Genomic DNA, 25,455 nt, shown 5'->3' with positions numbered 1-25,455 from the left:
AAATAATATCCATGTAAACTGTAGTCAATAAATAGATATTGTGGTCTCTGTTGTAATCAACAATTTAACTGTCTTTGTTGCTCTAATAGTTTAAACCCCTATCTATTGAAACAAACCAAGGAAGAAGAATAGCAACAAAAAAAAAAATAAATAATAAGAATAAAAAATTGTAAGCAGGGACAGGGACGATTACGAGGAACCATCAGTACGTATCACGTATGATTTTATTTTATTTTATGTACATATATATGTCTTGTACAATATCTATAATAATTACATATATGTATATATATCAGCCTGTGTGTATTTATTAGTGTCGAGAGTGTGATGTGTGATGTGCTGGTGCGACTACTCTGGTAGCTGCTAAAATATCATATATAATAATTTGAATCTCTACCAGAGTAATAGAGTTTATCTTTACTGCACACGTACACCTGAATTACATTTTTTTTTTTTAAATAATTATTATTTTTAGTGATGGTGGTGATTGCACTTGGATATTTATAACAATTAATATTATAGACAACTAATCCAATAAAATAATAATAATTGGTACAGTGATATTGTCAAGTGTATTATCAGTAGTGATAGTGTCATTGTTTTTAAAATTAATTATTTATTTATTTATTTTTTTTTCATCAGGTTACTGATTTCTGATGAATGCTGCTACACATTAATTTAATTATAATAATAATAATATAAATTTCATCTGATTATTTTAAGTAGCAACGATTTGTTTGGATTTATGGTGTCAAGTCACATTGGCGGTAATTAGTTTTATTATTTATTTTTTTTAATATGATATGATGATAAAATTTAAAAAACCGAGGTCGCAAATGCTTATCTCTGTTGGTATTATATATGTATAGTGCCCCTTTAGACACAGACTCCGCCCTTTCAATTTTACCTCGTTAATTCGAAACCACGATTTCATCCGCATTAATGGCAAATGGTAAATGGCAATGTCAGCGTCACACGCATTATTATTATTATTATTATTATTATTATTATTATTATTGTAAATTTACTAATTCTTATTATTGATATCTATAAATACAACAGATAATACGATTTATATTTTATATAATTAAGATGCATAAACTTAAACTTAAATACTTGAGTAAATAAATATAACATATAATACTGATAATAATATTTGCATATTTATTATTATAATCTAGTATTATTATTTTTAGCTGTTAAAAGTTTATTTAAATGATTAATAATTAATAATAATAATAATAATAATAAAAAGATAAAATATATATTTTGGCATTTGGTTCATGTATAATGTCATGTGATTTGGACAGTTGCCATAAATACACACACGCCTTTTTATACACTCTAATAATGGAAACATTTAAAGATTTAGCCATTACAGGTCGAGAAAAAAAATTTTTTTTAAATTTTTCGAGTACAAGAATAGTCGTAATTTTAAGCATTATCATTATCATGATAGTAATGATGATGATGCCTGTTAAGTTACGTATTTTATATTTAATTCCATAGGTTATTTAACCAGAGATCCATTAAATTATTAAACTAGCACTTGAATAATTTTAACTAAATTCATTATTACAGATGAAAATAGTAACAACTGTAGACTTGACATAAAACGGTGGTAATGATAAAGAACTTTATCAATAAAATAATGGACGGGGGTCCAGTACCACCGTAGTTTTAAATAAACAACAAAACAATAAATGTTTGCCATGATATTGACGACTACAACCAGCTCAAATAGAACTAACGCAAGTCATTCACCTCCAGTATCATCATCATCATCATCAGTAGCAGCAGCAGCAGCATCAGCAGCAAATATGTCAATGATTGAAGAAGATCCAGTAAATACAACAACAGGAACAGGAGCAGTAACTACTGATGAACCATTTCCACCTCATGTTGATGTAACAAATATTGTAATAAATCCAGAATCACCTTCTAGTAAAAAACAAACTCTTAAAACATTTAATGAAGTAAATACACTGATACAAAGTAATAGAAAACGTGAAGTTAAAATAATTTTACGGGAAAATGCTTGGCCATTAAATAATGGAATAAGAGCACATTTATGGCCAGCACTTTGTCAGCAACATACATCAGCTAAAAATATATTTACCAAAGCTGAAGATGGTTTTTATTGGGCCATGGTTACCTCATTGTTTGGTACTGTTGGTAAGAATGATAATGATAATAAAAAAAATACTATAAAAGGTTTTGAGGAAAAGGGTATTACTTTTCCTTCAAAAGCCACTCCTTCACAAATTGTTCAATTAATTGATGAAAGTAAGGCGGCTTCAATTTTTTTTTTTTTTTTTTATTTTATTTGCTACTTAATAAAAGTAATAAAATTAATAAAATTAATGAAATAATAAATAATAATTATTTAACAGAATTATCAGAAAAGTCAATAGTGTTGCCGTCATTTGTTGACAGCAGTCATTGTCTGTCGTACAATTTAACTGGAAAGGGTAGAAATATTGCTGATCGTGTAGTATCTGTGTTAGGATTTTCATGTCCAGATATAACATACAGTCCAACACTTTATCCATTTACGGCATTACTTTTACATTTTATGACTGAGGAAGACTGTTATCACTGTATGGCAAGTTTAGTTGCTTGCAAAGATAAAGTATTTGTAACACAAACAAAATTATTGTTTGAAGTTACGTGGAAAACTGTCGAACAAATAGCTAAAAAATATGTTGTAAGTTTTATAGATTTAATTAAAGTTGTAAAAAGTTTTATTTATTTAATTTATTATTACAGAAATCAGCAGCTGCGCATTTATCACGACACAGTGGTATGAGAGGTGATAGAATTTATTCTGATTGGATTTGGTGGATTCTTCAATTACTTCCATTTCAACATATTGTCAGGGTAATGGATTGCTTTTTACACGAGGGTTCAAAGGTAATACTATTATTATTGTAAATATTAAATTTAGATTTAGATTTATTATCGATCATAGAGTATAACTCCTTGTGATTACACTATTTTACAATATTACATTTAAATACTTAGTATAAATAGCATAAGTAGATATTAATGATTCTCCTCACAAAATTATTGAGATGAGACATCCATCCATTCTGATATTCATTAACTTTCACGCTCTAGTATATTAATTTTATATATTTTTTAAAAGGTATTTTATCGCATTGCAATGGCAATATTGTTATTATTCTATAAACATTCATCGTCACAGTCATCAGATTGGATGCAAGAAATAGTTAAACATGGATTAGATACAGCATTATCAAAATTTTGCCGCCAAATACCGGTAATTATTTTTTATTTATTTTTAATTTTAAGTAATAATTATTATCTAGCGTCTTTGACCAAATAAATCTAGTAATTTTGATGACGTAATCTCAAATGGAAGTGAGTTACAAAAAGTACAAGCTACTATAATAAAAAACTCTTGATAGTCAACTGGATCTTTGATGTGCAAAATGAATTTCTACGAGAAATTTGATTTTTAAAATTTTTTTTAGGTAAGCCCGGCAAAATTATTAAGAATAGCATTTGGAATTCGCGGACTTACATCGGCTTACATATCAAAAGTATTTTTACGTACGGAATTAACATTAAAAAGCAGAACTGTATTAACAGGGTCGCGATCACTTGCACGATCTCGATCATCGGACAATTTACCAACAAGTCAATCTCAAGTCAACATACAGATGATGTCACACACACTCACTATACGAGAGGTAATACTATTTAGTATAATTTATAAATAACTACTCATATTTTAAATATTATTGGCAATGTTAATCATATATAATAACACAACCAACGATTTCCCTTTAATTATTATTTATTTACGTCAGTTATTTGGGTTGCTAATCGTCATTAATTTATTTACCAATAAAATTCAACTTAAAATCTCAGTTAGGTTTTTTTTTTTTTTTTCTCTTGAATTATTTTCTGATGATTTGTTTTCAGAAAGAGTGTGAAGAAACATTCAAAGACAGGGTATTGTATAATTATATTTTTGGCAAATGTTTCGTTTATTTTAATGTGCTATTTTTTGCCATTGTGATGATCTAAAACTACTTTACCACTTTTATTTATTTACCTAATATTTTCCATATACTCGCCCAATTATTAAATTTTATCGCGAGCTTTTTATTTTAATCATTTTTATTTATTTAAATTAATAGACCTCATCCTCGCGATTTCAGATTAACCTGCCATTGTTCATATATTTTTTTTTTTTATAATAATTATTCATTTCTTTTTTTTTTTTTTAATCATAATATTGTGTGTGTTTGGCTGCAATAATGGAATAATCGTGTTAAAAATAATAAATAAAAAATATAAAGGGTTCACATAGTCCGGAACCGCGGTCTTATGCAATGGGAGCTTATCCCATACAGGGAATTAAATCACTAGTCGTTGAGGAAGATGAAAACGTAAGTATTAATTACTAAAAAAAAAAAAAAAAAGATAAAAAAGTAGGAGAGTGTAAAATTGTCATCGTCCATTAGGTGTCTGGCTGCAACCACTGATGATTTTTATTTTTATTTGTTATTGTAAATTATTTTATTTAGTTAATTAATGAATTATGCTATATTATATTTATAATTTTTTATTACGAGGATGATGGTCAGTCATCTGCTGTTGTAATATTTAAAACAAATTTTGTTTATAAATAAATTTTCATACATTTTCATTTGTTTATTTATTTTATTATATTGCTGCGCTTCTCCATGCATTCACTTTTTTTTTAAAATTTATAATTATTAAAATTTAAAAAATGAGATTGCATGAGACTAAAAGTTTGGGCATGATTTTATTTTAAAAATAAAAAATTAATGTTTATTTATTTGAATAAATTGTGTGTTATGCATGATTTATGAGTTATGTTAATTGGAAAATTAAATATTTTTTTTGTTATTATCACCAGCTGTTTACGTTGTGGTCGTGGTTGCCAGTCAGGATAACAATGTACCAGCCTACATTACTGTACACTACTGAAGAACACGGATGTTCATTAACGACATTCTATTTACGAGTCGAACAACATGAGCCGACTTTACTAATGATAAAAACCTGTAATAATGAGGTAATTTATTTATAAAATAATTCATTTAAATTTTGAATTATTGTATTGTTTTTTTTTTATCAGGTCTTTGGTGCGTACTGTTCAACGAGATGGTGTGAGCGTAATATGAAAGATGACAAAGGACATAGACAGGCATACTTTGGTACCGGAGAGACATTTTTATTCAGTTTATATCCAGAACGTGCTAAATATCCATGGGTTGGTATGGATTCAACGCACAATGATATTAAAGTTCATCATTCAGCAGAATTATTTATGGCTGCTGATTCTAAAATGATAACAATTGGCGGCGGGTAATTATTTATTTAAATAAATATAAATTATTATTTATTAATTATTATTTATTTTAAGTGACGGTCAAGCAATTTGGATGGATGAAAATATAAGATATGGAAAAACTGATCACTGTTCGACATTCAACAATCCGCCTCTCTGTGCTAGCGGTGATTTCGAGATAAGAGTATTGGAAGTATATGGTTTTTCCGGAGCTTAATATATATCTATCTACATATATATCATTTAATTAAAAAGAAATTAATAAGAAAAAAATCTACTGCCATTTATATTCTCTCTATTGTGTCGATTAGCTGAAAGTTTTAAATTAAATTTCGTGTGTCATCGATGTTAAATTATATATATATATATATATAATTTGCTTAAACAATAGTATTATTAGACTTGAATTGCCAATTAGTCAGCTGTTAAAATTATAAAAATAATTATGACTGTAAAATTTAAAAGAAAAAATAATGACTATCGTTAACGCTTCAATTGCATTATATAGATTTTTTTTTCTTAGTTTATATATATATATATATATATCTATATAAATATATGTACATATATTAGTCACTAAACAGGATAATAATTTTGCTTGTGTTATAAACAATAGGCGTAAGTTTGCGTTGGGAACAATTGAGCGCGTATTTATTATTTATGAAATGAAATAAAATGAAGAAGCAATTGAGTGAGACAATTATTATTATTATTATTTAATTAATTAATTAATTTATATATAGACTTAACAATTAATAACAAATATGACTGCGCCTAGTCGATTATTGTCTATCGAGTAAGGCTCTCTTGCAGAAAAAAAAAAAAAAAGAAAAAGTTATTGTGAAAAGTCAAGAGATTTATTAATTTATATTTTTTTTTTCTTCGATTCCAAAGTCAATCAAGTCCTGATTATTTTATATAAATATGTATATTTAATATATTTTAAGGTCAAGCCTCAAATCATAAAATAATAATAATAATAATATTTTTGACGACAATAATTATTGAGAAATAGTTTAAGTAAAATTAATTTTCTTTACACTTTTAGTCTTCTTTTTTTTTTTTTTTTTTTTTTTTTTTCAGTCGTACTCATTGGACCTGAATTAGTTAATATTCCTGTACATATTTATATTATAATTTCTTTAATGTTTATTATATTTTACTCATTTATATTTGTAATTTATGTAAAATAAATTTATCAGATACGATCAAAAATATATATATATTAAAGTATTGGTTTATAATTAACAATAAAATCAATTTGTAAATAATTTGGTAATATTTAAAAAATATCTGATAGATTTGTTGTCTTTTTTTGTTTTTAAATTGCTTCGAAAAATGATTGTTCCATCGACAGGATAGTTTACAACCACCTGATTATAATGTATATATATTTAAAGTTTAGTCTCGGTGATTAAGTACATGTAGATCTATTAGAACATTAAATAATTCATTTAAATAACCATCGAGACTTTTACCCCGTGGGGTTGCATATCATAAATAAAAAAAAAAAAAAAATAAAAATAAAAAAAAAACGGCTTACATTTCTATGTCAAATATAAACATATATTATAATCTTGTGTTTAATATATTAATCCGTTGACTATTTGTTACGTTGAGTGAAAATATATATATATAAATATATATATATAAATTTATTTATTGGTTTATCAGATACAACGACGTGTAATTACAGTAACCAACTATGGCCAATTTAAATTATATGTAAAGAAAAACAAAATAGTATTATTTAATTTACAGAATCATTTAAATAAAAAATGATTAAAGAAAAATAAGAAAAAAAAAAAAGTTGAATTTTTTTCTTAAGAGTAATTAACATTTTTATTTTTATTGGACTATTGATAACTTTTATGAATAGATGTTTGTATGTGCGAATGATAGTGACATGAATAAGTGATACAAAAAGTAAGTCTGTATGTGTTTGCCCTCTTACCAAATACATCATCATTACTTACTCGGTGTATATACTTATTATTATTATTATTATTATTATACCTGGATGACTTTGATACGTGTCTCTTGTATGTAGAATATTACAACACTACAAACTATTGAGTAGTCGTTAAATTACACTTACAATTCAGTAAACCCGATTACTTTTATTTTCACTTTAGTCGTTTAGTCTTACGTACACTCAACGCAACTTGTTCTCTTGCTCTTTTCTATCTTTTCTTATTTATCATTACTAGTTAATTATTTTATTATAAAAATATAATACTTTATCTGGTGTAATGTACGTGTGCACTTGAAAATATTTTTTTGTTATCTGAAGACGTGTTAGTAATTAATATATATTCAAATGGTATCGCGTGTGGCTAATAAAAGTGATGATAAATTATTATCTGTACCTGTAAATGATCGTGTACGAAGAAGTAGCTTGTCATTATTGAATTTGCCAGATAGTTCATCATTTCAAGGTGTCGCGGGTTCTGCTAGACGACGATTGAGTAACGTCAGTGATGTTGTGTCGAAAAAAATATCAGATACTATCGGCTGGCGATCTGTTGCTGCTAATGTTGAACTTGCTGTCATGCAGGTAATTTACATATGTTTTTTTTTTTTAATTATTAGTTTTAAAAAAAAAAATGATGTTTTTTAGGGATCAGTACTTTGCGGTCAATTTATTAAAAATCGTCTGAAACGGTCGGGAATATTTCAAAAAAAGTTGGGATTGAAAAGAATGCGAAGTGGCGGAATGATGTCATCTGAAGGATTGCTAGTTGTAGCAGAAGTATGTCCGGTGTTGAATAGTTTAGGAGCTGAACTAGAAAAGATGTATCCGAAATTGTATAAAAATATTGCACGGCAAATAGGAGCCGGGTCATTTTCCAATGAACAATCTGCTGCAGAAGCCATCACTGATGTATCACGTGAATTATTGAGGACTGGTGAAATGACATGGAGTAAAATAATATCACTGTACTCAGTGGCTGGTGGTGTTGCTGTTGACTGTGTCCGTCAAGGAAAGCCCGAGTTTATCGGAGCTATTCAACGTGCGATGACAAATGTCCTTGAAGAAGATTTGGCCTCGTGGATTCAAGCCAATGGAGGATGGGTAAGTATTCATTAATTTTAATTTTAATTATTTTTTTTAATTATTTAAATAAATATTGTAGATTGCATTAAGTAATAGATGCCGTACAAGCATTGATGCAGACACATGGCAAGAACGTGACACATTAATTTTACTTGTTTCAACGACAGTTATTATGGGGCTTGCATTATTATTACGGATATTCATTTTCTATTAACTATCATCAGATTTGTTGTTGTTATCAGTCTCTACCTCCGTCTCTGTGATTATACTATTCTGTATATTAAATAATAATAATTAGAATAATAAAAAATTGATTTAAATGAATAATAAATAATTACCATTGATTTACGTTTACTTTTAATTAAAGAAATATAACTTGGATTTGTTTCTTTTTTGTCGAGTAATTTGAGATAAATTTCTCGTGCTTCGAGAACTTGATCAACTTGTTTTTTATGACGAACTGCCAGCTCGAGAGCTCGGTTCCAATTATACATTTGAATGTTAATACGAATAGCCTCAGCGATGAATCCATGCTGAAGAAGAATTCCCTCAGCTGCGAGCAAGTCACCAGAAAGCAATGACATTTCTGATAATTTATCTGTTTTATTTGATATTTTTTGTATCTGCTGAATGTAATCGACTTTGTCATAACGTTCTATTGCAGCGTAGGCTTCTTCAGCGGCACTTAGTTGTTTATTTTCAGTGGCCATTACGGCCATACATGTCCAAAGAATATCATTTTGTGTTATTCGGCAAAGTGATAAACCATCTTGCCACTTATTATTCATAACATGATGATGCAGTGTTGTAAAGAATGTATAGAAGGACACAGCAATCACTGCTCCGTCACTTCGTCTTATTGTTACCATTCCATTTTTAATATTTTTAATACTAGACTGTTTACCAAATTCGCTGAAAAAAAAATTATATTTATTTATTCATAAATTTAAATATTTATAAATCCCGAGTCGAAATTAAAAAGGTGATTTGAGCCTCTAAATCCTACATGAGGGTAAGGAGGTTCAAATAATCTTTTTAAAAAGGATAAATAAGCCTCCAGAGTCTAAATTTATAGATCGGGACCATCATCGGATCGCGTACAATTGGTAAAAAAGCTAGAAATGGCCAGCATGATCGAAAAAAATTTGAAATTTAAAAATTAAAAAAATAATTTCTTAGTAATAAATGTTTTGTTGTGAGTTAAAAAATAATAAAAGTTAAAATATTAATAATAGTTAGAGTTATACAAGTGAGCGTTCGAATAGAATAGTACTGTCATTCGAAATTCTAATTGAATAATTAGAGCCTTTGACTTATTAGTATATGATTAATTAATTATTTTATGCGAATAATAAATACGAGTGATGTATTGGATGACAGAAACTGCCGAAGAAATTTAAAAGAAATCTGCCGCTGCCGGGATTCGAAAGCAAGACCTAACTTGCTGTTACTCGGATGCTCACGATCAGTTAGAATTATCTTTATGTATTTAGAACACAAATATTATTATAACAATATCATGCTAAAGAATTGAGCTCATTCGAAGTTACAAATTAAAAGTATGCTAGACCTCGGAGGGACAAAACATCTTTTCAAAAAGGTGATTAAGTCCTCCATGCGCTTCCTTTAGGGTACTGAGAACTTGAATAGCATTTTAAAATAAATGGTAGGCCATGGAGGGTTAAAATACCATTTTAAAAAGGTGATTTACTTCTTCATACTTTTAGGAAATCTAGGACTTGAATAACATATAAAAGAACTGAGGCTTTGGAGGCTCAAACTACTGTTTTAATTCAGACGGGATGACATACTTGTTTTCTTTGTCTATACGAGTCCGTCGTATTATTTTACGATCACTGTAATGAATACAATTAGGACAAAGCCAAATTGACAGAGTTGCGTCCAACATTGCTGCTAAAATATTAGCATCTATTGCCCATGCAATACTTTGTGCCATTGCCGCTAAAAAAAAAAATATTTAAATTTAAAAGTTTTTTTATTGTTACTTTAAATTAAGTAATTAGTTTACCTATTTTACAAATACGACCGATACCACTGGAACGTATTGTTATTAAATATAAATCTCTCGTGACGTCAATGAACGCCAGCTGCCGATAATTAATTCCTCCAATTTGGTTTATTGAAATTTCATTAATATTACACGTGTGTAAATGCGGTTGAATTTCATTTACCGGTTTATTTGTTGACAATTCCAATATATGAAGTACTAAATATTATAATAATCAAATTAATAAATAAAAATAAAAATAATAAATAATTTTTATTTACATTTTTCATTGACTTGATCACGAAGAACAAGAGTATCAGAGCAAAGTGCAATGCACGGAGGATAAAGTCGCTCATCTTGAGTAATTCCTTTCCACTTAGGAACACTGAGTAATCGTCCTTGATAGTTGTACAACGTCATGACATTCCATTCAATCAATAAAAAATGCCTGTTAATTTATTTAATTTTTAGTATACGGAGAGAAAAAAATGATAATTTTTATCAAAATTCCTGTGTTAACAGCAAGCTTTATCAACGGGAAAAATGAAATTATATATATTAGGGTGGCCCAAAAAAACCGGCTATTTTTTTTTTTTTCGAGTCTCATAAAAATTTTTTGGCTTACGATTTTTCATAAGACTTGAAAAAAAAAATGCCGGTTTTTGGGGGCCACCCTAATATATATAGTTTCACTTTTCCCTAGTAAAATTTCAGTCAACTAAGGAATTTCCCTTCAGCAAAATGATAAAAATTCCCACATTCTCTCCGTATACTTTCAAAAAAAATGAATAAAATTACTTTTCAGCCAAAATAATATCAGAAATTGTTGAATTTTTCAAATCAAATATTATCGGCGTATTCCAATTTGTCGATGAATAAATATGACATTGATTTGTTGTAACAACAACCAAATGATTGAATCCTAGTTCCATGTGAACAACTCGATCAGAAATTTCAAGTATTTCAACAATTCCACTATTGTTATTAATTTCTCTTACTTGGATTGTTTTCCTTTTGATTAACGTCGCTTCATAATTATCCCACTCGACTTTTCTAAAATTTTTATATCAATAAAGTATTTTTTTTTTATTATTATTAAAAATAAATAAATAAAAAAACCTGTCGATAACGTGAGCCATCAAAACGGTTGAATTTCCACAAGCCATTGCCACTTGGGTGCTGTCATTAGACCAGCCGATGCTGTATATACTTCCTGTGTTTACTTTTTCTAATGAATGAGACCACTAATTAATAAAAAAATAAAAAAAAATAAAAAAATGTATATAGTTATTTAAATGAATATAATTTATTATTTATTTTATTGACTTACTCCAGTTTTGTCGCATAATTTAATAGTGTTGTAAGAACCAACGGCAAAATAATTACCATTGGGACACCATTCAACGCAAGTTATTGGACATTCACCCATAGCACTTGTGAATAAAATATTACCATTACTGTCCCATAATTTATATCGGCAATCTTCACCTCCAGAAATAATTAAATTGTTGTTACGGTTCCAAGATACCGTTAAAATTAATCCTTCATGTGCGTACCACTTTCGTAATTTTGAATTGAAGTTAAGTGGCTGCAATGCCAGTTGCGATCCTTGGGAGTAAATAATTGCTGATGAATCTGGACTCCAGGCTGCTGATAGGACAGCATGAGTACCACGGACTACTGTCGAACGTAACATTCCACTTCTTGACCATATTTTTATAATTCCATCTTCTCCAGCTTTATTTTTTAATAAATAATTCAAGTAGAGTTAAAAAGTAATTACTTGTGAAAAATAATTATCTAACTTTTAATTGCGTACTAATTTAAATAGCAGATTAAAAAATTACTTTTTAAATTTTAAATTTCATATTCAAAAAATGTTAAATTTAATATCGTGCTTTAATTTTAAATTCTTTGTTTTCACTGAAAATTTTTAAAAAAATTTAATTATTTAATCTTAACTATAAATGATTCTTTTATTTAAAATTCAATTATATCTGACGATCAAGAGTAAGTTAGAAATTTAAACTTAATAGTATTGTCTGTTATAAATGCACGGAAAGAACAGAATATTAAAAATTAATAAATAATAATAAAAAGTTTAATCTGTTATCAATAATTAGTACTTTTATGTGTTTAATGCCAAAAAAATTACTAATTTTTGTAGATTCCTCAAAAATACTATAAATTATTTCAAAAACTAACTAAATATTATTACTTTTAGGTATAATACATGAATCATATTCCTAGTGGATCTGAATTACGGTAGATTACCGTAATTTACCGTATTTAACGGTAATTCTTATAAATACCGTAAATTACGGCAAACTTGTGGTAAAAGTACCGTATTATTACCGTAAATTCTACGCCAAATTACCGCAATTTACCGCATTTTTACGGTAATTCTTCTGGATGCCGTAAATTATGGGAAAGTCGCGGTAAAATATGGCAAATTTGGGGTAAAAATACCGCATTATTACCGTAAATTCTACGCAGAATTACCGCAATTTTATCGTAAATTAGCCGTAAAAATACCATATTTTACCGCAAGTTGCCGCAATTTACCGCATTTTTACGGTAATTCTTCTGAATGCCGCAAATTATGGGAAAGTCGCGGTAAAATACGGCAAATTTGTGGTAAAACTACCGCATTATTACCGTAAATTATACGCCGAATTACCGCAATTTTATCGTAAATTTGCCGTAAAAATACGATATTTCACCGTAATTTACCGCATTTTTACGGTAATTCTTCTGAATGCCGTAAATTATGGGAAAGTCGCAGTAAAATACGGCAAATTTGTGGTAAAATATAGTAATTCTTCTGAATACCGGATATTACGGCAAATTTGGGGTAAAACTACCGCATTATTGCCGTAAATTCTACGGCAAATTGCCGCATTTTATCGTAAATTTACTTAGCTTGCGGTAGTTTGCAGTAAATTACGGCAAATCTTTCGATTACCGTAAATTACGGTACTTTATGATTATTTGCGGTAAACTACGGTAATTTACCGTAATTCGGATCTGCTAGGGATTAGTGAAAGTTTATTAATTTATGGCATAATCTATTAAAAAGTAATAATTGGTCAAATTAACTATTGCTATCTTAGATACTGATTTTTCCGGCGGGAAATTCCAAAAGTTATAAACTTTTATTTTGTAAATTCGATATCACTGATCAATTAACTTAAAATATCATTTGTTCATCAATATAAATTAATTTACAATATTTATAAATTGAATAAGTGGTACTAGATCTTTATATATTAATATGTTCGTTTACTAATTTTTCGATTCCTCATTTTTAAAATTTTTCTGTTTATTTGAATAGTAATAACTGTAGATATCAATTTATCAATTCTTTTTCAAATTAATTTAAATATACGAAATTACAAATTTAGATATTCTGTGTATCAAATTTAAATATAAATAATAGCCATTTTGTAATATATATAATGATTCCGGATTGATATTAGTATCGAATATACTGATTTTAATTCAAAAGTACTACAAATCATTAAAATTTTGAATATCATTTTTTTCCGTGTGCTGTCAAATTTTTTGTCTTCCACGTCTGAATTAAAAATTAACATTTGAACTTTAAATTAAAAGTATTTTGATTAAAAAATAAATTTAAATGAGATTTACCAGTAAACAATGAAGAGCCATCATGACTCCACTTTCCTCTCAAAGTCGCACCCTTGTGAGCATCAACAGATTTTTCAATCCTCCCATTTTTATTGACCAAATAAAATTTACCATCAGCAGTCGTTATCAATAACACATCATGTGATTGTTTTTTAATACTAGTTCCAGTATTTTGTATCGCACGTGGATGCCATTGCATGTCAGTTGGATTAAAATCATCCGAAAACTGAATGACTTTATTTGTTTGAACCAAACTACCATCTAAATGCCAGCACAAAAGCAAATTATCTTCTCCAGTTGAATAAACATCTTCTGGTGAATTCCAGCCAACACACGTTACTATTTTACTATGACCATTTTTATCCCAAAGTGATACTTTGAACTTCATTTTATTAAATAACAACAAACTAGAAAAATTTAATCCGCACCTGTCATTTCCCTCCGTTTCCAAGGCAACTAAATCAAAACAAAACTCCCTTTTTATATTTTTTTAAATATTTTTTATTTATAAATGCATAAATTATTTATATACAATGAGGCAATTACATTAATTATTTCAAAAAAAATTACATCAATTTTGTTCATTTATATTATTAAATACTTGTTAATTAATTAATTAATTAATGGAAGATTCATCATTTTTCTTATAATATAAATAGTAATAATTATTATATATATTATTAATAGTAATTGGACAATTATATAAATCTGTACAGATAAAAAATTATACAGAAATTTATTACATATTTTTGTTCTTTTTTTTTTTTTTACAATAAAATAAAAATAAAAGACACAAGTATTTACATATAAAAAAAAAAAAAAAAAAATAGCAGCACAGTATAATACATTTACTTGTGATGTAAAATCGGTCATGGTTTAAATAAAAAATATATTATTTATTTTTAACTTAAAGCGTGACTGTTTCGACGACGTAAAAACACACGACTGTTGACGGGATAGACACGAGTCAATAGAATCAATGAACTACCGAGAGCTAATTTAACTGGAGCATGTGGACCACCAGGAAGTCTTATGAATACTGTTGCTACTGCAGCAACACCGTCGTCTGTTGGTTCAACGGCAACTGGTCTAACGTCGCTGTGAAAATTAACAATTTTTTGATTACGAGCACGTCCAGGTTTACGTTGCTGAGGTGACGTTGGACTGCGGTCATCAGAATTATTATTGTCACGATCATAAAGAATAATTGCCGAGGCAAAAGGACGTTTAGCCATATGCAGCATTTCAACAACGTGACGTCGCCGTGCTCGACGTACATCTGCCGCTTGTTTTGTCTTCCAGGCAACGACACATGCTGCCAAAAATAGAAAAAAGCAAGAGAAAAATACAGAAAAAAATACAAATAGATCAATGTGTAATTGATCTTGACGAAAAAATATCATTCCATAGGCGGCACGTCCATTTGTTGTTGATTCAATGTAAGGTGGATCGATTGCTCTGAGAGCAATATGGAATTTAGTAAGACCTAATTCATGTTTGTCTTGTGGTAATGTCAATACCAAACGGTTTGTAAGATTACGTATTATCAAAAATGTATTTCTTTGTTCGATTGTTACAAATGTTGCTAAATTATCAGTAGCATAACGTTCCATTAATAAAAATTGTGGTCCAGTATTCCAATTTTGTTGCTGATGATATTCTGAGGATGAAAAATTTGATGAATGATGATGTGGATTGAATTCAACAATATTATAATCATCTTGAGACCAATTGTCATAATTATTTTTACGATACTTAAATTTACCATCTAACTCAACATCCTGATAACCAGTAGTTGAATTTATTGTCACGATAAATGAATCATCACGAGGACTTAGAAATAAATCAAGTGCACCTTGGGTTACATCAACCATTATTCTTATATCGACGTTCATAAATCTTGGTTGTACCATATAAAAAACAGTTTGTCCAGGATTTAGTGGTTTAGGTTTTAATTTACACTCGTCGATTAATTTTGAGTCAAAACACATTTTATTATCAACAGTAACAGTCTTGTAGCATTGATGTCCCATCGTTGGATTACCAGCATAATTTTCTCGGCATTTACTGCACTGTACCATCCAACAAGGTTTACCACCAGGGTTTATTGAATTTGTTGATGAAGATGATGAAGATGATGATAATTTAGACGGACCACTTGTACAAAGTGGTTCACTTTCAGTATTATTGCCGCAATTACATTTTTCACCAGTTATTGGATCACATGTATTGCCATGACCATGACACTGACATGGTCTACATATATCACGTAAATCTTCAGTACCACGGAAATAACCGGAAACACATTCACCGCATTTATCACCACGTGTGTTATTACCACAGTTAACACATTTAGCTTTAGCAACAGGTCCTTCAATAAGTTGCTTTTGCAATAATTCAATAGACATGCGATCAACTGAATTAGGATCTGATACAGTCATACTTTCATTTATACAAATCCGTGTATGTCCATTACAATATTCAAGACATGGTACACACTGTCCATTGTCTGATGGATTACCAACATAGAGTGGCTCGCATTTATCACACTGCGGACCCATTGTATTATTATGGCATTTTAAACAGACGTCAAGTTTATCTGGACCAGCACAATTACTGTGTCCATTACATTGGCATTGAATGGAACAATTCGCACCAACGTAACCAAAATCGCAACGGCATACATTTGGTTCGATACAAGTACCTCTGACACAGCCCTGAGTACACATTGGCACGCACATTTTGTGTCCGTAATCATTTAATTTTGTTAATCCAGATGATGATGATGAGGATGTTAATGATGTTGCAGTTGACCAAGTTGTTTCATTTTTGTAACCATCACCGCATATGCATTCGAAACCTTCATCAAGATCAAGACACTTTTCACTTTTAGCAGAACAAGTGTGATGTTGATTTAAACATTCATTCTCTGGGGGACAACGCACGTAATGCCAGGAAAATATTTTATTAAAACCGACAATTGGCGGGAATGTTTCATTTGTTAAATTAAAGTCTTGATCAATTACAAAACTCGTATCCGTAAAATCATCGTGTGGTAAAATTGTTGTTGCAATGGCTAAAAACAAAAAAAAAATAAATTAATTTTTATGTTAATAAATAATGACAATAATTACTTACGTTCAATTGATGAAGGATTCAATTTATCGTAGAGCATTTGACAAGTTCCACCAGCAGGATGATCCGTTGGTGCTTCCAGCGAACCTTCAGTACAAATTCCTTGCCCGGTTAAAGTATCAGAATCAAGTGAACACCATCCACAGTGTGAGTGTTTTAAACAAGTACTGCATTGTTTAAATACTGAACAAGGTTCTGGACATTGTAAAATATCAGAATTACGTAATACTAATCCACAAACACCACCAGCACAATATAGTGGTTGATATGATGGTGAAATGCATTCATTTAATTGAGTCGACCATCTGCACTCATGCCAGCCACCTTCAGCACCAGTACCACGCAAACAACTTGAACAATCTTTGTGATAGCAGCATCTTGATTCACATTGCGTGCTACTTGTTGCCATTTTAATACTAGAACGTTCAAATATATCTTTGGATACACAGTTCCAGTCATAAATTGGTTCGCTGGTCATTTTAACACCGAATTCAGATGTTTTGAGAACTTGACGTGTCCAAATGCAATCATCATCTAGTTTGCTACATTTATCACAATCACTTGCTGGACATTGTCTTTCGCCGCATTGATTAACATCAACTATTGATAATTTGCTACGTAAATTACATTTGTTATGCTCGTCACAATCTTTATCAACTGGTATACATTTACCATTTGGTGTTGGACAGTTGGTACACCATTTACAAATAGGACGATTTATATCTTTATCACTATTACTATCATCATCATCACTATCATTGTCGCGATAGTAAGGCCATTGGGCCAAACATTCAGTGCAGGTTTTTAAATTCTGACATTTACGACTTGCCATCCAATCATAGTTACAATAAATTCCATTCGAACGCTGTGACATCGTTACATTTGTATTGCATTTATCAATACGATAATTTATTGATGATGACATTAAGGATGATGATGATGATGATTGTTGGTTTGAAAAACAATAAGATTCATTATTACCGGATATTGTTATCACGGAACAAAATGAGCATCCGAAATATTTCCGGCAAATTTTTTTCTCAGTCCATAAATTACATAAATCATCGGGAATTATTATTTGTGTAACATGACTATTTATACCACCATCAAAACCACCGACGACATAGATTATATTTATCTCAGGATCAGCATGAGTCATTGCGTGAGCGTAAGCTGGCGGTGGTGGTGTTCCTATTATTTCAGTGTCTTTCGTTATAAGTTTTATCCATAAGTTACAAGCGTATTCATAAGCTATCAATGAATCATTTGTATTGTATGGGTTTTGACGACCGCCAAATATAACCATATACTCATCTGTAGTAACTGCCGAATGTAAAAATCTTCCTTGTGGTAAACTGTTGCTGCTATTATCATCATTATCGCTATTGTCATCATCAAACGGTGGTAATACTGACCATGTAAATGTTTTATAATTAAGCGCGTATAATTTATTGGATATAAATGTACGGTTTATAGCATACATGTACCCACCAAATACATAAAAACTATCTGATTTTGAGTGATAAACTGTTGAATGACCGTAAACACCCAGTGGACCATTGCCACGTGTTACTATCAATGACCACAATTCAGTTTCTAAATTAAACTCCCATACATTGTCCATGTAACCATACTTGGGACTAAAACCACCGATTAAAATTAGACTTTCAGATTCACCATTGCGACGTAGTGTCAATGTGTGACCTGCCAGTGGTGGTGGTACTGATCCAAATTCAAAATTCAGTGATGATGATGATGATGATGATGATGAAGAAGAAAAAGATGGTGTTGGTGTGGTGGTGGTGGTTGTTGTTGTTGTTGTAGTTGGTGTCGTAGTTGTTGTAGTTGTTGTTGTTGTGGTGGATGTAGTTGTTGCTGATGATTCAGATTCTAATGGCGGTGATGCTGGTGGTGGTGCTGCAGGCAATGATGATTTTAAAGGATGTTTTGTTACAAGACTCCATCGTTGATTTTGTAAACTAAATTTCCAAAAATCGCTCAGTGTGTTATTAGATAGACCACTGACACCCGGTTCTTTACGTGATAATCCACCATAAACGTAAATTTGCTGACGACTATGGCTTATTTCAGCAGCATGAAAATAACGTCCCTGTGGCATTGATGCCTCGGATGTTGATTCGACAGTTACTGGCATCCATGTATTATTTTTAGTATCAAATAAACGTATATCATTTAATGGACCATGACTCAATGAATAACCACCAAACATCCATAAACTTCCACGTCTATCAGCAACAAGACTGTGACCAAAACGTGGCAATGTTTTACGTAAATGATCTAAATTATCAGCAAGATATTCCGAATTAAATAATTCGGTAAATACCAATTGATGTGATTTTATTTTAATCGAACAATCGCGACCACCATATCCATTTGAACAAACGCAATGACCATAGCTTTTATCACAAGTTCCTTGTTTTTTTGATGATGTACAATTATTCGGACATAATTCAATATCACAATTAATACCAACAAAACCAATTTTACATAAACATTGGCCATTTCTACATTCACGATTTGGTGGACAATTAATATCACCATTACCACATGTCATTATAATGTAACTTGCATTAAAACCTTCTATTTCATCAAGCTGTTTATAATGGACGGTAAGTGTACCCGACTTAGCTTCAACAGTAACTGGATAATTTGTACTTTCAGTGCAATAAACTCCCAATAATTGACTCTGATGACTACTTGTTGATGATACAAAGTCTGGTAAACCATCATAGACATAAACGCTATTCTCCTGACAACTTACATTAATATCATCATTTATCGTAAATTGTATAATACTTTGTGACAATAAAGATGATGATGTTGTCAATGTATCATTATCATTATCATTATTATTTGACGGACGGACGATCCATAAACATTCACGTGTCTGACTACCAGCAAGATGACTCTCCCATAGTGATAATTGTGAATAACGACTACCTAACCCTTGTTTACTATTAATACCACCGCCATCTTGTTGTCCTGTTAACATACCACGTGACATACAACCATAGTAACACATTCCGCCATTACGTGGATCACCGTAATAACCTTTTTTACATTTATCACACATTTCGCCTTGAGTATTATCTTTACAATAACACTTACCAGTAATACCATCACAGTAATTTAAATAACTATTGCCATGATCATTACAATTACATTTACGACAGCCAATAATTGTTGTTGCATTACCATAACTACCAGGTTTACATTCTTGGCAATATTTACCTGTGGTCCAATCTTTGCATTCATCACAAATACCAACGCTTTTAACACAAGTTGAGTGATTATAACAACCACAGTTAGTACGACAATCAGGACCAGTCCATCCAAGATAACAATTACATTTATATTCCGGTGATTCACTACAGTAACCATTAATACATTTTTCATAACATGTTTTAGTACAATTATTACGTCCATCACCATTAAAACCACGCTTACATTTACAACTATAGCTACCATGTGTGTTTGTACAAATAGCATTTATATGACAGTCATGTAATCCAAGATCACATTCATCAACATCTGGACACTGTGCATATGCCCAGCCAGAATCATGATTTATTAAAGTCGTTTCATTTATTCCATAGTAATCATTTATAGCAATACTACAATTAACATGTGGATTATTAAAATCACCCTGAACACAGACACCAGTTATTGGATTATCAAAACTGTAACACCAACCGCAGCTCAATGAATGAAGACAATTTGTACAATTAGTATGACGGCTACAGCTTTTGCATTGATAATTATTGTTATTATTTGCAGAAAATATTGATTCTGATGATGATAGTGATAATGATGTCGATGGTGTTGATGATCTTGATGTAACACCCATTAGTCCAGCTTGATCCATCCATTCGCGGCATAAACCAAACTGATATTCTGATGTATAAACAGAAAATGAAAAACATTCATGTGTTGCTTCACACCAAACACACCGACCTCGTTCATCCAAACATTGAGTACAATTTTTTCTTTGACGACATGGTATCGGACATTGTTCAACATTTAATACACTATTTGGTAAGCGTCCTATTCTAGCACATCTTGCTTCTTCAGTCCACCATTCACACAAATTAGTCATAACACATGATTTACATGTTATGTAATTAGAACAATTGGCACATGTTGATGGTGTTATTGTTAAATAACGCCATTCAGTAATATTACTATTATTATATTCAATTGTTGTTATACAGTTTTCTGTTTCATTTAACGTACGTGATAAGCATTTATTGTTTAACTCACACCAACCACATGATGAATCTGTTAAACAATGTAAACAATTATTGTATTGTTGGCATGTGCCATTTTTATATGGCTCAAGATACTCAAATGTAAATACTTTAGGATTTTCGGATTTTTTACTGTGAGTTATTTCCATTTTACTTGGATATGCATAATTAACAGTTACCATGCGTTTAGATTCAAAATCTAATAAATAACGTCCATTTTGTTGTAACAACATTTTATTACCACTTGATGACCATTTTGTTGGTATACACTGTGACGTTTCAGCAGTTAAATTAGCAACTAATTCTAATTCATCATCATTATTATCATCATTATCATCATCATCGAGATTATGACTAACTCGTAGAGTTGCACTGTTATAGCTAACACATATTTTTATATTTTCCGCGTTATCATCCCAAAAATATTGAGGTAATCTTAAAAAACCAACAAGCCGTGCTATCATTTCACCACCAAGACCAGATTCTGTTTTAGCACCTTGCATTGATGGGACATTAAAATCAATGGTTGTTGCATTGACAATAGTAACATAGTCTGGCTGGGTTAGATTAACCGGTGGTTTATATTTTAAAAATGTCAAACCAGGACGACGATCATACTGACGGCATTCATCAACTCTAATTATTTCAGTGCCTTTAGATCCCCACCATCCAGGAATTTGTGATAATGTATCGTCACGTAAACCACATACACCATAATTATCATCTTTATGATGACATCGTGCATTTTCAACACACCATGTACATGTGTCAAGATTCAATTTATTTGATATTGATTTTTTGTTACGTATATTGATACCCCAACTACCACTACCACTTCCATTGTTTGTATTCGATTGTCCATGAATTAGACATGAATGACAATCACCTAGTGCTGGACATACACCTGGACAACGAGATGTTTGTAAATTTGTTGTGCAATTACTACCAATAGTACGTCCGTAACATAATTCATCAGCAGAACACCAGCCACATTCTGGATTTGATGAACACTCAGTAAATGTTTTATGTTTGTAACATAATTGTTCTGGCTCTAATCCTTTGTTATAATCATTATCACCAGGTGATAGCATTGATGGTAATGTATAAGCTAGTAAATCACCATTGACATTACCATGATAACCACCAACTAAAATTAATGTATTACCATTCCTAACATCAGCAGCATGTGCAAATACACCCTGTTGTTTTGGATAATTATTATTACCATTATCATTTATTATTGATGATCCAAATACTTCGTGGCTTACCCAAACATGACAACCCAAGTGATATAAATACATCTGATTATCATAACATATTTCTTCTTTATTGTGACGATGAGAGTAACCACCAAAAACAACTAAATAATTACCGATAATATTGCATGTATGAAATGCACGTTCACGTGGTACGTAAGTGTCTCTTAAATGTGCACGTGGATAATTTATTTCTGACCAGACTTTACGATTCAATTGAAATACAAACATACGATCTGATAGTTTACTAAAACGAGCGACACTTGCAACAACACCACCGTATACTAATAATGAATTTGTCGATTTATGATATACTGTCGTATGTGCAACAACACGTACATCTAATTCTTTACCACCACGTGATATTATTTTTCTCCATTGCTCACTATCTGGATTTTTAAAATTCAATTTAATGTAATATAAATTTGAGGAAAATTCACCATCATTAGTACTACCGCCAAATAAATATATATAATCATCATCAGTGAGTGTTAATGTATGACGTGTTAATGCTGGTGGGACAAATTTTGATTTTTTTCCTCTTAGAGTCCAAATTTTAAATTCAACATCATAATGCCATAGTTGATTTGATAATGAACCATTTGATAATTTACCACCATAAATGACAAAACCATTTTTATATTTACAACCCGCATGTCCATAACGAGGACTAGGATTATCATTGTCTTGTTCTTTATCAGCTGAACGTTTTCGACGTTTAGTAGAACGATAATCCCGGCCACTAATAAATTCTCTCCAATTATTCTGCTTATTTTTATCAGAAATAACAGACGATTGGTGTAATTTATTGGCATCGCGAAAATTAAAAGCACTTGAGTTATTTTTAATATTATTAAGTACTTTCCATACCAACGAACTTGATGATATTCCATACTTTTCTTCAGCTTCCGTTCCTGTTAATCCAATGCGTTCTAATTCACCAGCAATCAGCATGGGATCCAAATATTCAGTAGCAGATGCACCTTCCAATACTTCTCCATATTCATTCTCCCACTGGCTCGTATTAAAACGATAAATTTGTAAGTCGCTTAACACATTATTGAGATTATAACCACCGAATACATACAGTGAGTCTGTTTTGTTATCATAAATAGCAGTATGCGCAGCACGTGGTGTCAAGCCACCTTCTGAGTGTGATAACCAGTGCCATTTATTACCCTCAGGATTTATATTATTCAACGAACAAGATTGACCAGAAAATCCTTTGCGACATTGACATTTTTTAATACCACAGCTTCCAGATTTAATTCCACTGCAATTATTCGGACATAGTTCACGTGAACAATCCTTGCCACCCCAGTAATTTTCACATACACAAATATTGTTTATACATTTTCCATGTTTTGTACAATTGTTCGGACAATCTGTTACTGAAAATTCAGCGTAAAAACCATCTAGGACATAATTTGTGTCGCTGTACAATAAAATTAGCATCTAAAAATAATAAATCATCATTATTACAAGAAAAAAAATTAGAAAAAAAAAAAAAAAAAAAAAACTCACATAACCAGATGATGATGTAACTTGCTGAGGTTCAGTTTTACCACTGAAACTACCCAGCAATGGTGAACGAAAGGAATCACCATCATAAACAAATACATAATCATAACTGCACTCTGTTCCCATTGTTCTGAAGCTCAAAGTTATGAACTGTCTGCTGTTATTTGCTGTTAATTTAAATAATTGTAATTAAAAATTATTTTTTTAAATAAAAAATGAAACAAACCTTTTATGAGCCACTCGCAGTGAGAATCCTGAGTGTAGTTTGACCCCATAGGTCCATCACTGATAATTCCCCATGAATCGGTGAATATTTTACGTGTTTTATCACAAGGTACTTGTTTGACATTTTGCGACGATGACGACGACGACGATGATGATGATGATGATGATGAGGATTGTGGCAGAGATGAAGGATTAACCAATCCATTTATAATTAAACAAAAAGACCATGTCACTGCCCATATTGACATTATTTTCATCCACCCCATCATCAAACCACCGACACATAACACTCGTTTTTATTTTTAATTTAAATTTAACACTTGTTTTTTCTTTTTTACCACAAACATATTTTATACTATTTTCAAGGATTACTACTTATTATTATTATTATTATTATTGTTATTGTTTGTTATTGTTTAGACAATTAGTTATTTTTTTTTAACATTTCAAATAAAAGAACTAAAAAATATTTTTAAAAATTTAAATTTCTGTGCGATATAACTAAATAAAATAAATGTTATTATGATTTGCAATTTTAGTTTAGATAATGTCAAAAAGTTGACAGGTTACTATAATCATCATCAGGTGACTGAAAATACACATTTACACAGATTTACACACACAACACACATTGGGTGTGCGTTCTTTTAGAGAGAGACAACTTTTAGTAATTTAATACGCATGCGCGAAAAATTGCGCATGACAATTTCTTTTTTTCCGCGAAAATTTTAAAATTTCAACTGTAATTTCTAGACGTAAATTAAAAAAGATTTAATTAGTTAAAAAAAATAAAATGGTATTTAATTTATACAAATTATATAAACGCGGGAAAATTATTTGAATTAAAATTTATTTTAATTATAGGAACACGGAGAAAAAAACATGTTTGTTCCATTTTGCTTAAAGGAAATTCCTTTGTTGACAACAAGTTTTATCAATGGGAAATTTTATGAGGGAAAAATAAAACTACATACGCGGAAAAA

At 30.3% G+C, this 25,455-nt stretch overlaps 4 protein-coding genes across 10 annotated transcripts; 2 read left to right on the top strand and 2 right to left on the bottom strand.

The window, feature by feature from the left end:
• Positions 1–13: 13 nt before the first annotated feature.
• On the top strand, positions 14–6,377 carry LOC103577833 (GTPase-activating protein skywalker). 7 transcript variants are annotated; one of them, XM_008558664.3, is made up of 12 exons: positions 14–205; positions 643–767; positions 1,582–2,175; positions 2,394–2,707; positions 2,770–2,913; positions 3,149–3,283; positions 3,498–3,716; positions 3,952–3,981; positions 4,332–4,421; positions 4,916–5,074; positions 5,138–5,367; positions 5,426–6,377. In XM_008558664.3, the coding sequence occupies exons 3-12, from the start codon at positions 1,704–1,706 to the stop codon at positions 5,565–5,567; spliced, it is 1,935 nt and encodes a 644-aa protein (XP_008556886.1). In that variant the 5' UTR covers positions 14–205; positions 643–767; positions 1,582–1,703; the 3' UTR covers positions 5,568–6,377. The 7 variants fall into 7 exon arrangements, with proteins under 7 accessions (XP_008556886.1, XP_008556881.1, XP_008556880.1 ...); XM_008558659.3 differs by lacking the exon at positions 3,952–3,981 and adding an exon at positions 476–552; XM_008558660.2 differs by lacking the exons at positions 14–205; positions 3,952–3,981 and adding exons at positions 213–401; positions 476–552.
• An 829-nt stretch (positions 6,378–7,206) lies between these two features.
• LOC103577838 (bcl-2-related ovarian killer protein homolog B) lies at positions 7,207–8,752 on the top strand. The gene is made up of 3 exons (XM_008558670.3): positions 7,207–7,907; positions 7,971–8,426; positions 8,488–8,752. Exons 1-3 carry the CDS (start codon positions 7,671–7,673, stop codon positions 8,620–8,622), a joined length of 828 nt encoding a protein of 275 aa, XP_008556892.1. The 5' UTR covers positions 7,207–7,670; the 3' UTR covers positions 8,623–8,752.
• LOC103577837 (intraflagellar transport protein 80 homolog) lies at positions 8,602–14,455 on the bottom strand. Its single transcript, XM_008558669.1, has 9 exons — positions 14,068–14,455; positions 11,747–12,153; positions 11,536–11,660; positions 11,215–11,469; positions 10,698–10,864; positions 10,438–10,635; positions 10,220–10,370; positions 8,747–9,320; positions 8,602–8,681 (listed from the first exon to the last, which is right to left on the bottom strand). Exons 1-9 carry the CDS (start codon positions 14,453–14,455, stop codon positions 8,619–8,621), a joined length of 2,328 nt encoding a protein of 775 aa, XP_008556891.1. The 3' UTR covers positions 8,602–8,618.
• Positions 14,456–14,906: 451 nt separating this feature from the next.
• Positions 14,907–25,034, bottom strand: LOC103577839 (multiple epidermal growth factor-like domains protein 8). Its single transcript, XM_053742245.1, has 4 exons — positions 24,474–25,034; positions 24,251–24,414; positions 17,206–24,181; positions 14,907–17,143 (listed from the first exon to the last, which is right to left on the bottom strand). Exons 1-4 carry the CDS (start codon positions 24,739–24,741, stop codon positions 14,970–14,972), a joined length of 9,582 nt encoding a protein of 3,193 aa, XP_053598220.1. The 5' UTR covers positions 24,742–25,034; the 3' UTR covers positions 14,907–14,969.
• Positions 25,035–25,455: the final 421 nt, after the last annotated feature.

The sequence above is a fragment of the Microplitis demolitor genome, chromosome 10, assembly GCF_026212275.2.
Source record: "Microplitis demolitor isolate Queensland-Clemson2020A chromosome 10, iyMicDemo2.1a, whole genome shotgun sequence".
NCBI lineage: Eukaryota > Metazoa > Arthropoda > Insecta > Hymenoptera > Braconidae > Microplitis > Microplitis demolitor.
Note: the sequence above shows the minus strand (reverse complement) of the source record. Positions and strands in the feature narration are given on the sequence as shown.

What these genes read in the sequence shown, in the direction of transcription:
- LOC103577833 (XM_008558664.3), top strand. Translation starts at nt 1,704, where the DNA reads ATGTTTGCCATGATATTGACGACTACAACCAGCTCAAATAGAACTAAC. An exon ending in CTCATTGTTTGGTACTGTTG is followed by an intron (nt 2,176 to 2,393) that starts GTAAGAATGATA and finishes ATTATTTAACAG; the next exon opens with AATTATCAGAAAAGTCAATA. An exon ending in ACACACTCACTATACGAGAG is followed by an intron (nt 3,717 to 3,951) that starts GTAATACTATTT and finishes ATTTGTTTTCAG; the next exon opens with AAAGAGTGTGAAGAAACATT.
- LOC103577838 (XM_008558670.3), top strand. Translation starts at nt 7,671, where the DNA reads ATGGTATCGCGTGTGGCTAATAAAAGTGATGATAAATTATTATCTGTA. An exon ending in TTGAACTTGCTGTCATGCAG is followed by an intron (nt 7,908 to 7,970) that starts GTAATTTACATA and finishes GATGTTTTTTAG; the next exon opens with GGATCAGTACTTTGCGGTCA. An exon ending in TTCAAGCCAATGGAGGATGG is followed by an intron (nt 8,427 to 8,487) that starts GTAAGTATTCAT and finishes TAAATATTGTAG; the next exon opens with ATTGCATTAAGTAATAGATG.
- LOC103577837 (XM_008558669.1), bottom strand. Translation starts at nt 14,455, where the DNA reads ATGAAGTTCAAAGTATCACTTTGGGATAAAAATGGTCATAGTAAAATA. An exon ending in AATTATGCGACAAAACTGGA is followed by an intron (nt 11,661 to 11,746) that starts GTAAGTCAATAA and finishes TTTATTAATTAG; the next exon opens with TGGTCTCATTCATTAGAAAA. An exon ending in GATATTATTTTGGCTGAAAA is followed by an intron (nt 10,865 to 11,214) that starts GTAATTTTATTC and finishes ATAAATTAACAG; the next exon opens with GCATTTTTTATTGATTGAAT.
- LOC103577839 (XM_053742245.1), bottom strand. Translation starts at nt 24,741, where the DNA reads ATGATGGGGTGGATGAAAATAATGTCAATATGGGCAGTGACATGGTCT. An exon ending in CTGCGAGTGGCTCATAAAAG is followed by an intron (nt 24,415 to 24,473) that starts GTTTGTTTCATT and finishes TTAAATTAACAG; the next exon opens with CAAATAACAGCAGACAGTTC. An exon ending in GAATCCTTCATCAATTGAAC is followed by an intron (nt 17,144 to 17,205) that starts GTAAGTAATTAT and finishes TTTTGTTTTTAG; the next exon opens with CCATTGCAACAACAATTTTA.